This window comes from Pteropus vampyrus, unplaced genomic scaffold, assembly GCF_000151845.1.
Source record: "Pteropus vampyrus isolate Shadow unplaced genomic scaffold, Pvam_2.0 Scaffold247, whole genome shotgun sequence".
Classification (NCBI taxonomy): domain Eukaryota; kingdom Metazoa; phylum Chordata; class Mammalia; order Chiroptera; family Pteropodidae; genus Pteropus; species Pteropus vampyrus.
In genome coordinates, this window is record NW_011889028.1 from 187,218 (window position 1) to 201,286 (window position 14,069).

Here is a 14,069-nt window from a genome sequence, read left to right on the forward strand (position 1 = left end):
CTTCCTCTCCGTGACTCCCTGTGAGCGCATGGTGCATGTGTCGGCTGCAGACGAGCCCTCGGAAGGTCACCCTGAGGAGCGAGGTGTCGAGGGACTGCGTTCCTGGGTTGTGACCACCCCGTCCTGACCAGGAAGGTCAAGTGCTCTGAAGTCCTGGGAATGGGGCCACGGACCGGGCAACAAGCATGGCAGGGAGCGGTTATAGTGACTCAAAACGGGACGCTGGCACCCAAGACTGAGGAGAAAAAATTAAGTAGTAGCCTTTCGTGAGATATGGGAAGGGGAGAAAAGCAGTATTTGAAGTCCATGCATTTGTCCAGATAATGTGGTTTTAAATACATCCGAGTAACTCAAACGAGTGAGACGTTACAAGTGACTGGCTAACTATGTCATCTAAAGTCCTAAAAGCTTACAGTAGGTTGAGCCATATGAGATTGCCATTTTTGCAAGTAAAAACAGCTGAATATTGGCAATTTCATGTGCTTCAACTTCACAAGCTCAAGTTGGCAAAAACACTTGGGCAAACATCACTGAGGGGTGATGGGCTCGCCTCGTAGGCTGGCACAAGTGCTTCGGGGGGAAAGTGGGACCTTGGGCTTTTCAGCCTTAGGATCGTCGAGGCTGGGGCCATGACGACATTTTGGAGATTCCATGGGGGCCGTTCTGGGGAGGCCAGCTCTCGGCCATGACAGTCATTACTCCAGAAACCCTCCTCTTTGCACAGTAATCCAGCTTTTAGTTGTTTTCATTATAGATATTGCTTTTGCTCATTAGCTGCCCAGTTTCTTTTCGAAGAGGTCTTCTTTGACACGCAGGTCATAGAAAACTTGCTTTTCTGGTGCCAGCCAGGGACATCGGTGTTAGAACGTTTGCTTACAGGTGCCGCCCGGATCAGGGGCTGGCGTTCCGAGAAGGATCAGACTGTCCTCCCCGCTCGGGACCCTCCGAGCCTCACCCCTCCTTCAGTTCCGACCTGCTGTCATTAGTGGTTCTGCATTACCTTCTTCCCCTTGGGACTCCCCCCGACAGACCCATCGTTCCTTATTCTTACTGTTTTGTTTATTTTACGTAAGAAAGACTAGCGAGGGGATCACACCCGGGTATCCTGTGAAAGCGGTTCTCCAGGATGCGTTTTATTGGCCAGCAGTTCTTATGGGACAGTCCCCCTCAGGAAGCTGGCCCTCCGCCTCTGAGGTCCCAGCGTTAGATCACGGGAGGCACGGCACCCACTGATTTCCCTCTTCGCCTTGCCTCGTAGGGAACTCAGAGCTGTGTTCGAATGCGGTGAACTCGGCACGTCGATCACGTACACTTCTTGGCTTGACCCTGTCTCCCTCCTGATGACTGCACTTTTGATCTGGGGTTTCACGTTGCTGTGTCCGGTCTGGTTTCCGAGAGCACGCCTGCGTCAACTCCCCACCCCTCTCTGCTTCCTTTGTGCCACAAACAAGCAAAAAAACAAACAAACAAACAGGATTCGTGCCCGATTTCTTATTATCTCCGCCTTTCGGATTTCAACATACTGGATTGAAAAACGCTCAAAGACAACACGTGTCTGTTCTTCACGCCCAGATCTAGTGACTTTTCGTTGATGTCGAGTTCTTCTAGACAGATCATTTAAAGTTTAGTCTTTCCCTCATCAATACAAGGAGGTAGAAATTATGGATTTGAGACCTGGCTGTGTTAACTTAAGAAAGAAAAAATAATCTCTGACCTCAGCTTCCTTCCTCTGCCAAATAGGAATATGACTCTTATTTATTACGAAGGGAAAACAACGTGGAGTGTGTGAACGGTCTTCATGGCCTCAAACCAGTCTGCGCGTCATGAATCATCATTCAGAGGCGGGAGGAAGACCAGGTCCTGCGTCAAGGCCTTTGTCTGTCTGCTGCACACGCTGCCTCTGCCGTGTGACCGCCACGTCTCGTTAGCCGGAGTCCCCTTACTCTGCGGTACGCACGGGCTCGAACAGCTGCAGCCTCCGGAGAGAGCGTTCTGGATCCGAAGGTGGCACGAGATGCCTGTAAAGCCACATCAAGGCAGCTAGCACTGAACCCCGTCAAAGGCAGGTTCGTCTGGGTGGGGGGAGCTGCAGAACCCACACTGGGCTCCAGGGCCGCCGTGTGCCCAGTGGGGAGGGGGCCAGGCCAGGGGTCGGGAGCAGCTGCAGCCAAGCGACCAATGCACCCTCTGCTCCAGGCTGACGGGGGGGACAGGGCCCTTTCCCGGAGCCTGAGCACAGGATTGCAGGCCCATGGGCAGGTGGCTGGATGCCAGCCCCACCTCAAGGTGGACGCGTGTCAATCAGATTTCCCTCAGACGAGCTCCAGGCCGAGGGGTCTGGGTTGGTGAGGTGCCAGGCAGCCGTGACCCAATTAGTCACGTGTGGTCAGACATGTGCTGGTGGACGTGCATCAGCCAGACACACGTCACACAGACTCATCTCCGGTGCTTCAAGGCACACAGGGTAAAATAAGTGTCCGTCACCGTCCACTGGGCGCATCTGCGCCCGACACTGTTGAGTGAGGAAGGGGTGTCAACGCCACACCCCCAGAAGCAAGCAGGAGGGTCGGCGTAGGAATTAAGAAGCTGCTGGAAGCCCTTCCACCCTCCCTTGCCTTCCTCTTGCCTCCTTTCGGTATGGTCTGGTCTCTTCCGATGCATTCTGAGTGCGCGTGTGTGCGTGCGTGCGTGTATGCATGCGCACGTGCGCACATGCGTGTGTCTGTGTCTGCGTGTGCGCACGGGGTGCAGATGCCAAGTGTGGGGGCCAATAACGTAGAGTTGCCTCCCACCCAGAGACTGGGTTCTAAAGCCAGCAGCCACGTGACAAAGGCCAAGTCACCTTGACAGAGCCACCCCCTCGATCCCACACTACCATGCTACCTCCCGTCGCTACGGATTTGTTCGTTTACTCCATCGGGCGCCTTCGGGAGTGGCCGGCCTGCGCTGAGCGGCCATGGAGTGTCAGGGCAAGGGGAAGGGACGGGCAGACGGACTGGAGGTCTCCGATGTGGGAGGCACGGGAGCCATTCTGAAGCTCGGTTGGGAGATGCTGGTCATCTGAGAGACAGCCTTTTCAAACCGCCAGAGCTTCACCGTAACAGACTGGCCGACTGCCTCCTCAGATCTGCTCTCGCCTTCCACCCTGGCATCAGAATCCTGGGTTGTCAGGGAGACAGTGTGTGCCGCTAAGACACCCTTTCAGCTAGAGGTGGGTCAGTGAGATGGAAGTATTAATTACTGGGTAGAATTTCTGGAAAATCTCTTCAAACGGGGTTGACTAGTTAGGAGGAGTATTTTTCTGACTGCCTTCTTTTCTTCTTCTTTCTGACTGAAACATAGGTGTGTTGGCTGGAGCATCTGCATCCATTTTGGGCTTTGAGGATAAAAGCCCAAGGATGACGTGGCAGAAAGACAGAAGGAGCCCTGAGCCCTTGATGACAAAACGGAGGTACTGTACCAACCCCGGACTGTCCAGCTCTAGGCTTCTTTAATTGACCTCTTTAATTTCAGAGACTAAATCTCTAATTTCTCTCTTTAATTTGAGAGAATAAATCCCTACTTTGTTTAGGCCACTATTGTTAGTAAAAAGCAGTTAGGAAGATAGACCTAAATGGCAAATTCATATTTCATTTCACACTAGAAAAATGGAAAAAAGTTGTCTTATGTTTATTTGGGGGGCTGAAGTATATATGCTTTTTTTTTTTATGATAAAAGCAACATGTCCCTCTTATTTATCAGGAAGCCAAGTTCATCAAGAGCCAAGCTCGTTGTCACAGTGTGCGGATCCCCACTGGGGCCCTGTTTGCCCACCTGAACGGGTCCCCCGGCTCTGTAGTGCTGGGCGCGGGGTGGGGCAGAGATTACGATGTCCCCCACGGAAGGGGGCTGGGTCGACTAGTGGCCCATCTCATTCTGGAAGGAGCGGGGCTGCCTTTGTTCCCTTCCCACCGAGCAGACAGGTGTGAGGCACACTCTGAATCTGTGGGAAACTGAGGGTGGCCTCGGAGCTGGGGTGCAGTGTGCATGGGCCCACGGTCCAGTCCACTGACTGGAATCTGGCCCAGTACCCTTTGTCCTCGGTCCCTGTTGCCCCCACGCAGAAACATCACACCCAGACGGGTGGATAACACTCTTCTCCAGAAGATGGACTCCACGCATCCCCTAAGACACGGCTCACTGTCGCTTCCTCCGGGAAAGCCCCTCTCCACTCTCCATGCGGCCGCAGGTGGTCACACTACAGTGTAATTATTTGTCAACGTGACTGTCCCCCTCCTCAGTCTGGGAGCGCCACCGGAGAAGCGGGAACGGAGACTCACAGTCATGCACCCCAGCTTCCCTGGCCACCAAGAGCACCGCAGTGCCCGAGTCCCGGCCACGGGGGTGTGAGCGAACGTGGTGCTGTGCCCTCGCACAACCCCAGGGGGCGCCATTCACAACACAAAGAAGCGTGACTAGAAAGGATGCGGCAAGCTCGGAGGAGGAGACTCGTCCTGCCCCCTCTCGCTCCCGGGTCAGAATGTTTGAATGGACAGGGGCCAGACCGAACGTGACAGAAGTCACCCGTTCCCTGTGCAGGACGCGGTCAGTGCTGCCAGCTTTCCTGTTTCTATGTCCCTGCTTCCGACTCAGGACCAAGCAGAGAAGGTCACATATGCCCACAAACCAATCACAGGGGACAGCTGTTCCTAGGGAGCCCGCCTGCCCCCAGCTCCCTCTGCCGACTGCCTCCCTTGGGGCACCCGGCTCCTCCTCTGTGCATCACCCTGGTCCCTCACCCGTGGGGCACCTGGTCCCTCTGCCACGGGGCACCCCGGCCCCTCCCCACATGGGTCCTCGCTGCAGTGACTTCTGGCAGCAGGCTCTGCAGCTCCTGGTCCTTGCCCGCGTCTGCACCCGCTGCCTGCTGAGTGGCGTGAATGCATGGGCAGAGCCATGTGAGCGGTCAGTGCGAGGATGGAGGGGTCTCAGGCCACGTACAGGGGAGTCGCCATACAGCCTGCACCGGTATCGGGGGAGAGACACACACTCACAACTGCACGCATTCACACGCGAGTGCTCACACTTCATTGGTTTCAACTGCGCTGATGGGCACACCTGAAACTACTATCTCGCATGTCAACTGTAATGGAAAATAAAATATTTAAAAAACACCTAAGCTCTGCTCTTTGGAACTTGCAAGCGTCTGCCCTGGGGCGGCCTGGGCGAGGGGTGCATTTGCCCCGGATTGAAAATCAGAGTTCTGTTCACCAGCATCACTCATTTAAAGTGAGTTGTTAAGCTGGAAGCCCTGTTCATTTGCATACAGTGATCTATATGCTAATTACCACAGACTCCCAAGCCCAGCGAGTCCCCGCAGCTGAGAATGCTCGTCAAGCCGAGGAATAAAGCTGCCTTTGTGTGCACAAAATTCAGAATTTCCACCAGAGCCGGCTGGATTCTGGGCAATCGGGACAAACAGGCAAATCCCAAGGGCTCCTTCCTGGGCATTTTCCGTGTGCCCAGTGTAACTGCATCTCCCTCTGGATGCGGCCTTGGCCATCAGGTGCCAGGCTCGCAGGACACCAGATTCTTTTGGACGAGGAATATACACGGGCAACTCATCAGCGTCCACGTGCACTTCATCTTGCTGGTCACCAGCGAGGCAGGGCCCCGGCTTCCGGGCGGGAGCGGCTCCCACTGGCCTGGGTGGCCCTTCTCTGTGCCTGCGGGGGCTGCAAACTCCCGGAACTGGCTTCTGGGCACCATGATCTCAGTCGTTTGGCCACCTGTAAAATGCTTGGGGCAGGACAGTGGGCCACGACACACCTTCGGTGTCTTCCGAGTCAGACCCTGGTTTCTGGGAAACTGCCAGGGCCCCTGGAGGTTTGGCAATCTTTCCCGGCCACCCGTGGGTCCCATGGAGCTCCTGGGGACCTGTCCCAGTTCATTGGGACATTCCCGTCCAGGCCCCCCGGCCTCCCACATCCACCCACCCGCTCACAATTCATCCGTCGAATGTCTGCTGAGCACCTACCTCCTACATGTTAGCGGGACACACTCTGACCCCCAAGGAGTTCATGGTCAGGACAGGCATTTACACGAATAACGACAACCCAGCGGGACACAAGCTGTGACAGGTGCGTGCACGCGGCCAAGCGATCGCGGGAGAGCGAGCAGGTACCTCGACGTGGCTGGGGAAGGCTCCGCCGGCATCCAGCGAGGGACACTCGCGTGGAGTCTCGGGGACACGGAGACGTGGGGCGGAGGGAGCACTCCGGGAAAAGCGTGACGAGCCGGGAAAAGGCTCATGGTGAGCGGGAGAGAGGGGGAGGGAGGGGATGCGGGAGGACCTCCAGGAACTGTCCTTTGGGGTGGCCCTGGCACCGTTTGCACTGTATTCTCAGGTCGCTGAGGTCACGGCACACCCCCAAAGTCAGGCCGTGACCACTGTGCCTACAGGGGCCGGGGACGCGATGTCAGTCAGTGAGGGGCCAGGTGGGGCGGGGACCCGGGGGTGCAGGTCCATCCAAAGGTGGCAGCCACCTGTCGCCAAGCTGGAGGGCTGGCTCGGCGATGCAGGCCTTTTTTTTTTTTTTTAAATTCTGGAAATCCATATATTTATATTTTTATAAAACCCTCCCAAATTTTAAATTTGGAAATTATTTCAAACCATCATGTTGGTCAAAGGAAAACATATCAGATGTCCTCTCAGCCCTGGGCCTCCATCTGGCACTGGAGGCGGAAAGCTCAGGCGGAGGGCTGACACAGTCAGACATAGTTTTGTCCCCACAGGTGTGGCCCGTCTCTGCCAGTAGGAACTTCCTTCCCATCTCCGCCCCCTCGCCCCTCACCCTGCTGTGTCTGCACCCCTCCCAGGCCGTCCCCAGGGAAGCTGAGTGAGTGACCCAAGGACCAGGCCTGACTTACAGAGAAAAGCCGCGGGCTAAGGACACGAGGGAGCCATATTTATTTCGCATGGACAGGCATGATTCGGCGGCATGCTGAACATGAAGGCTCGCGTGAGGCAAGTACCCGTAACAGCAGAAGTGTGTGCTTTTGTCCGTGGGGGGCGGGGGGCGTCACTGAGTGGGTTTCAAAGACAGTCACCCTTCGGGCAGAGCGGAGCCCAGAGCCTCTGAAAGCTCGGGTCATTCCACCGCCGAAGGGTCTGGCACGGGTGGCGGGGGCGCTTCCGGCCGTGCATCTCCCACCGGCCAGGAGGACCAGGAGGACGGGGACGAGGGCGGTGTCCACCCCCCACCCAGGGCCGCTCAGGAGGTTAAGATCGGAAGGGTACATGCCGCTCAGAATTAACAAGCCCGCTCTGGGTCGGGCGGGGATGGGGACGGGCGGCTGTGCTCACAGCGACAAAGCCAGCCGTGGCCACTTGTAACATCCATCGTCCACTGGCAGGTCCACGCTTCGGAAAGCGGCTTCCCAAGGCCTCTCATGGGCCGAAGGGCAACGAATCGGAACTGACCGGACAGAGCGGGGACAGCTGGTGGCAGGGACCCCCGGTCTCTTGGCCCTGGCTGGGCTTCCTGGCCCCAGGACGCTGGAACCCAAGATGGGGAAGGGACTGGAGCCTGGGTTTGCTGGGGGGAGCGGGGCAGAGGCTCCAGGAACAAACCCCCCCCCCGGGGAGAGACCAGCAGAGCGGGGGGCTCATTCCCACCGGAAGTCCTGCCCCACGGCTTCGTAAAACTTAATGTTGTAAGGTCTGTAAAACTCCCGGAGCTGGTCTATGACCTCGGGGTCGATCTGCACGTGAGTTCTGCCTTTGGACTTGCCCAGGCACCGAGGCAGAAGGCTGGACTCGGTCTTTTTCAAGCAGGGGAAGCCTTTGGTCTTGTTGAAGTAGAAGTGCTTGTCGGTGATGAGCCTCTTCACGCCCAGGAAGTCCTGCACGCGGCCCATCTCGCCGGCGGGGTCGGTGATGAGCCGCTCGCCGCTCACGAAGTGGATCTGGGCCAGCGGGAAGTAGCGCAGCCAGCTCTCCAGGTGCAGCGCGTACAGCCCGATGCGGATGGCGTTCCAGGACGCGTCCACCAGGCCCAGCGTGCGGTTCCGGAAGGACAGGCCCTCGAAGGTGGGGATGTCCGGCTTCTTGGACAGCGTCTGCGTGTAGTCGGAGATGGCGCGGGTCACGGGGTTCCGCACCACGACGATCAGCTTGGTGTCGCGAGACATGTTGAAGATCCGCCGCGGGGCCTCCTGGGTGACGAAGTAGCTGGGCGTCTTCTCCAGCGTGATCTGGCTGCCCACCGTCCGTGGCATCAGGCTCCTGCGGGCGGAAGCAGCACATGGTCAGGCGGGGCGCCCGGCCCCCCTCGCCCAGCTCCCGAGTCGCGGCCCCTCCTGTCCTGGCGACGCTTGAGGGCCACCGGCCGCCACCTCGGGAGGAACCCACTTCCACTCCTGCTGGTTTTATTTCTGGTCTTTACCAGGTCTGCTTCGGGACAGGAAATGACCTGAATGTCCCTTGGCAAGGGCCAACCACGTGATGCGCTGGCCGGTTAGTGGTGTCGGGGAGACACACGTGGACAAACGGCACGGTTGCCGAGACGAAGGGTAAATGGAGAAGGCCAGATGCAGCACGTTTACCCCGGGGAGGTTACCGAGGCCCTGAGGGGGGCGGTGGGGGGAGGGGACGGGGGAGCAGAGCGGGAAGTCAAGGGCAAAAGAGAAGCCCTTATTGCGTAGCCCCTTACGCCGCTTGGAACCGTGAATGCGTTTATCGCTTATTCAGCAGAGGAAGCCACTGAATACTGTTCTGGAGAAAGATACTTCTCCAAGTGTATTAAGAACATCTTTTGTGTGTGTGTGTGTGGCGGGGGAGAGGCTCGTTTTGTAGGCATAGTAAATGTTCTAGAAATGAGTTCTGTGTCTTCTCCTGTGACATCTGAATCGCGTCCTTGAAATAAGTCTGAAGGAGCACACCCCTGACCCCGTCGCCACGTCTCTCTGAAGGTCGTGTTTTATCTAAAAGCCGCTTTTCTTAATCCTGGATGCCCGTTAGACCACCTGAGGAATTTTTTAAAAATACAGATGTCTGGACTGCATCCCGGGCCAACTGGTGAAGAATCTCGGGGTGAGTAGCTTCTGCAAGCTCGTCAGGTCGCTCAGACGGAAGGCAGAGCTGAGAAACACCAGCAGACTGCGCTCACGCCCGGCGACGTGTGCCGCCCCCCGAAGCAGGAAGGTGGACCCCTAGTTCCCAGGAGCCGCCGTCATCCCGGCTCAGCAGGGGCCTTCCGGTTCTGGGGCCAAGTATCTCCACTTCCTCTTCCCTCTCAGCAGCTCTCAGCCCCGCCCTTCCTGGGGTCTTGTCATTGGAATCGCCCTCAATCTGTAACAGCTCACCCCGACATCCCACTCTCGGGCTGTGCAGAGCTTGTCCACCCAGAACCTATAAATACGATCTCATTTGGAAAAAGGGTCTTTGCCGATGTAGGTCAAGGATCTTGAGATGAGCTCACCCCGGGTCGGGGTGGGCCCAGAGTCCAATGCAGGCAAAGGAGGGGGAGAGGAGACAGGCAGAGAAGGGACTGTGAAGGGGGACACAGAGGAGGCGGCGACGTGCCCGCCCGCGAGCCAAGGAAGCTCCCACAGGCCTCATTCTTCCTACACGCACCACGGTCGCAGACTCGTTACGCTCGACCCTCAGGTCCGTCTGTGATCATGTCGATTTCCCTTTTTTCAGACCCTCCTCCACCTCCTCCTTCTCCTCCTCCTCCTCCATCATTAGGGCCACGATAGTGATCATCAACTTCCTCGTACCATGCACTCTGCCAGTCTCGAATCATGCGTCCTACCAACCGCCGGGCATTTCTGACTCTGTCTCTGGGTGGCCGAGTGGCAGGGGAGAAAACCGCTGACCCTTTATGCAGTTCTCATCCACCTCGAAGCTGCCTACTGTCTGCCGCATTCCGCGCCCCTCCCGCTAGCCTCAGGGGGCAGGGGGCAGGGGAGCCCCTATCCACCTGTGCTGGCTTCTTGTTCATTTTTGCGTTCCTCGCACGATACCTGGCACATCACAGGTGCCCAGCAAACTGATGAAAGATCCGGGGTCAAAGGCAGGTGCCTCCTGAGAGGGCACCTTGAGCCCCCAGAGGTGATCAGGGTTCGTTTACGAAGCCCAGCCGTTTCTTGGCGTTCTGGCTTTGGGCGGAGAAAGGATGCAGCAGACCGTCCTGGGTCGCTGTGCTGTTAAGGTCACTTCGTGGCCACAGGCTCGCAGACTGACGGGCGTCCCGGCTCTGCTTCCGAGCCCCTAAGTGTGAGACGCTCAAAAGGCACGTGAGGGGCCCTGCCTCGTGCCGTTTCTGCTTTGCCGTCTGCACACCGTCCTCCCCTGAGGCGCCCCTGGTGTTGAGAAAGGACAGGGCCGTGCTCACCTGCAGTGTGGCTGGGAAGGGGAGGTGGGCAAGCCATGCTGCACCCTGGAGCCACCCAGAGGGCCACTGGGGATGCGTCGATGCCTGGGCCCCCTGCCAGACTCATAAACTCAGGAGCTCCGGGCACACGCCTTTTTAAAGCTCCCGGGACGACCCCGCTGGGCCACCGGGGTGGGAAGCACTAGTGCAGGCCACATGCTCCTTTAGCCACTCAGCCTTTAAAACAGTCGCCCAAGAGTGTCAACCGGGGTGCACCTTAGGATGCGATGGGGTTGGGGTACAGTCCAGGCACCTCCATTTTTAACAAACTCCCTTCCATGATTCTCATGATCAGGGGAGCTTGGGACGCGCATGACAAACGTGCTGTCGTTAGGGCCGTGATCGTGCTCATCGGTCTCGTGTGTTGTATGTTCAGGGTGAGCTTATGTCCCTGTCCGTCGCCGCCCGTCCCTGTCCCATCCCTGTCCCCGGCCACAGAGTGCGAGCTCCAAGAGAATGGGGCTGGTGTCTCTCTTGGTCACAGCACTGTCGTCAGCACCGAGGAGATGACGGCCCTTCGTGGGGCTGCAGTCGCTGTGTGTCGAAGGGGAAACGTCTAGGCAAGGCTCTCATCTGGGCACGGCGAGGAGGAAGCACATTGGTGGATGCCCATGGGACGCGTGCCCCTCCCCCAGACCCCCAAAGTATGCACTCTACCTTCTTCCCGAGAGAAAAACCACGGACTTCCTGTGGCCCCTACCAAATAAAAATCCCTAAATACTCCTCTTATCGGCTTGGAAATGGCATTTTTGCCCCACCCGGTGGGGAAGAGCCAGTGCCTGCGGCCACCCCGTCCACACACAGGGGACATCCTGAGTGTGTGGGAGCAGGCGGGAGCCTGGCCAGCAGGGCCCCCCGGGGACGTCTGGAGCTGGCACCTCTGGCGGTTACCCTTGGGCTTCTCTGGAAGGCCGTGTTTTCTGCTGGATCTGTAAACCCCGGGCGAGTGTTTGGGGTCTGTGGTGACTTCCTAGCTCCTAGGCGGGCAGCCAGTCCCCTCGAGAACCCTTGCAGTCTCCAGAGGGATAATTAGGAGCAGAAAGGCGCTTCTGTGAGAAACCACCTCTTGAAACGAACCCTGCTCACCCCCACATGCTGGGCTGAGTGCAGGTGCCGCACGGGGCCACTTCCCCCCGCCAGGCCGAGCGGAAACACGGGGACCCCTTCCTTCCCCCCGCCAGGCTGAGCGGAGACGCGGGAACCCCTTCCTTCCCCCCGCCAGGCCGAGCGGAGACGCGGGGACCCCTTCCTTCCGAGTCCACAGCCCCGAGCGCCCGCACCGGCGTGACACAGGAGCGAAGCGCTAGGTGACAGCCTGGTGGCACTTCCTCACTGCTCACGGCACAGTGGCCTTAACAGGGCCCACGTGACTTCTCACCTGGCCCGTGGCCACCCGGGTCCTGGTCACCAGGGGCTGGGGCGTGGGGGAGGTGGAGTGATGTTGGTCAAAGGGGACGAACTTTCACATATAAGACGAATAATGCATGAGAACAGCGCCTTGGACACGAAAGCTGCTCTGAGCTTCCAGTTAAGACCAGGCCTCCGAAAGCGGCAGCTCCGCGAGGGTGCGCGCGTGTTCACTTGTTCGTGGCAGCCGTTTCACGGTGCGTGGTGTATTAAATAAATCATCGCGGTGTCTATCTTTAAGAAAACAAGCACGTAGCACTCATTGGCCATGCGCATCGTCCACTCTGGACTGAATGTCTGTCCCCACAGATTCACGCGCTGGTGCCCTCATCCCCACGGTGATGGCATTGGGAGGCGGGGCCCGTGGGCAGTGACGGGGCGGTGAGGGAGGAGCCCTCAGGAATGCGCTTAGGAAAAGACATGAGAGAGACGGTCTCTCTCCACCGCCTGAGGACAAGGCACGAAACCAGGAGGCGCGTCCCCACCAAGAACCACACGGGCCGGCACCTTGACCTTGGACTTCCACCCCCCAGACTGTGGGAAACAAAGCTGCTGTTTAAGCCCCTCGGTCTGTTACGGCCGCCCCAGCTGACCAACATGTGGTCACTGACGCCTGCACATGAACAAGCTCCTCGCTAACACTGGTCGTGCAGCGACCGTGCCAGACGTGGACAGCTCCGCGCACGAGCCACCTCGCGCTGCCTTCACGCTGGCAGGAGCGCTCACGGGCCCGTCTGCGGGCCGGGAAAACTGGGACACTCAGAACCACAGCCAGTCACCAAAGCAACACAGCAAGTTGCGAAATCTGGATTCAAGTGAGACTCCAGCGCCAGAAGGAAACGTGAGAATATAAAATTAGCCTTGGCGTGAGGACAGCCTTTCTAAGCACGAGGCAAACACCGCGGGGGACACTGAAGAGTTAGGCTCCGCGGCAAACGCGAGTCTCTGGGGCGGAAAAATACCATAGATAAGAGGAACACGAGTAGCTGGAAAAATATTTGTAGCCTATGAGAGAAACAAAGGATGATTTCATCCATATCCATATTTTTTAAATATATTTTTTCAAAGTGCTTGCAAATCACTAAGAGAAAGAGATCCAGCTGGTAGAATAGAAACACGGGCTTTGAGAGCTATGAATGGAAAATAAACACACGGAAAGAGGCTCCGTCCCTCTTAAAGAAAGGCGCGTTGTACCCGACGATGACTGTCCTTCGCCTGTAAGCCTAGAAAGCGCATGCTGAGAACCGTGACGGCTACGGCTGGCATGGCGCGGCGCCCTGGGCACTCCCCAGCGTTGGCAGCGGCGCCAGGGAGTGGCGGTTTGGCGCCGTCTGCCCCGATGCCGCGTGCACGCACCTGTAACCCGCGAAGACCGTGTGCCTGACGTGTCGCAGCGTCTGTGGCTGAGACAGGGACTGCGTTTCCCAGCAACCCCTGCGCCAGGTGGGCGATGCGGCTGCTCTCGCCGGGGGCAGTGAGTAGAGGTGCAGTGTGTCACCTCCAGGCCAGGGCGCTTGCAAGGCAGGCGGGCCCTCTTCACTGTCTTTTCAGTCCCCTGAACGCAGAGAACTCTGGCCGTAGAAGGGGCCAGTCCAAAAACGGAAGACAGCTCCCAGCTAGGGAACCAACCCCCTCGGGCTGTGGTGAGCGAGAAATACACCTTTATGTCGGGGGTTGTTTGTTACAGCAGCTGGCCTTGACCTAACCACTGAAACTCTGTTCGTAATGGAAAGAGGCCAGAAGCAACCTGCAGAGGACGCTGGTTAAATACGTTATCGTGAGGCCAGGCCACAGGTCATCATGGGGCTGTTGCTCAGTGAGGTGACGCACCCCATCAAGCGCAAAGAGTGAGTTGCAGCACCGCGAGGTGAATGGGCTCCCGCCGCTCCCTGACCGCCTCTGGAGAATGACCGGGGGACCTGGGATGCATGTGGCAGAGAACAGGACTTTATTTACACCTTTACCGTTCCCATTCGCTGGGTTGATTTTCTTTGCCATGAGCCTGTATTCTTTGTAGTTAAAAAAAAAAAGCAAATAAAAAAGGATATTTAAGAGTCTCCACTGGCACTGTTTGGGGGAAGGTGGCCCGTGTAGCAGCAGCCTGGCAGCCTCAGAGGGAGGAAGCCGTCTGGAGGAGCCCGGGAGCGAGGGTGTGGGGGACGGGACACAGTCCGTCTCTCCCCCAGGAAGGCCTCGGGAAGGAGGAAGGAGGAAGGAGGAAGGAGGAAGGAGGAAGGAGGAAGG

At 57.8% G+C, this 14,069-nt stretch overlaps 1 protein-coding gene across 1 annotated transcript; it reads right to left on the reverse strand.

The window, feature by feature from the left end:
* Window positions 1-7,647: 7,647 nt before the first annotated feature.
* Window positions 7,648-9,788, reverse strand: HS3ST2 (heparan sulfate-glucosamine 3-sulfotransferase 2). The gene is made up of 2 exons (XM_011374427.2): window positions 9,637-9,788; window positions 7,648-8,266 (listed from the first exon to the last, which is right to left on the reverse strand). Exons 1-2 carry the CDS (start codon window positions 9,786-9,788, stop codon window positions 7,648-7,650), a joined length of 771 nt encoding a protein of 256 aa, XP_011372729.2.
* Between the last annotated feature and the right edge of the window lie 4,281 nt (window positions 9,789-14,069).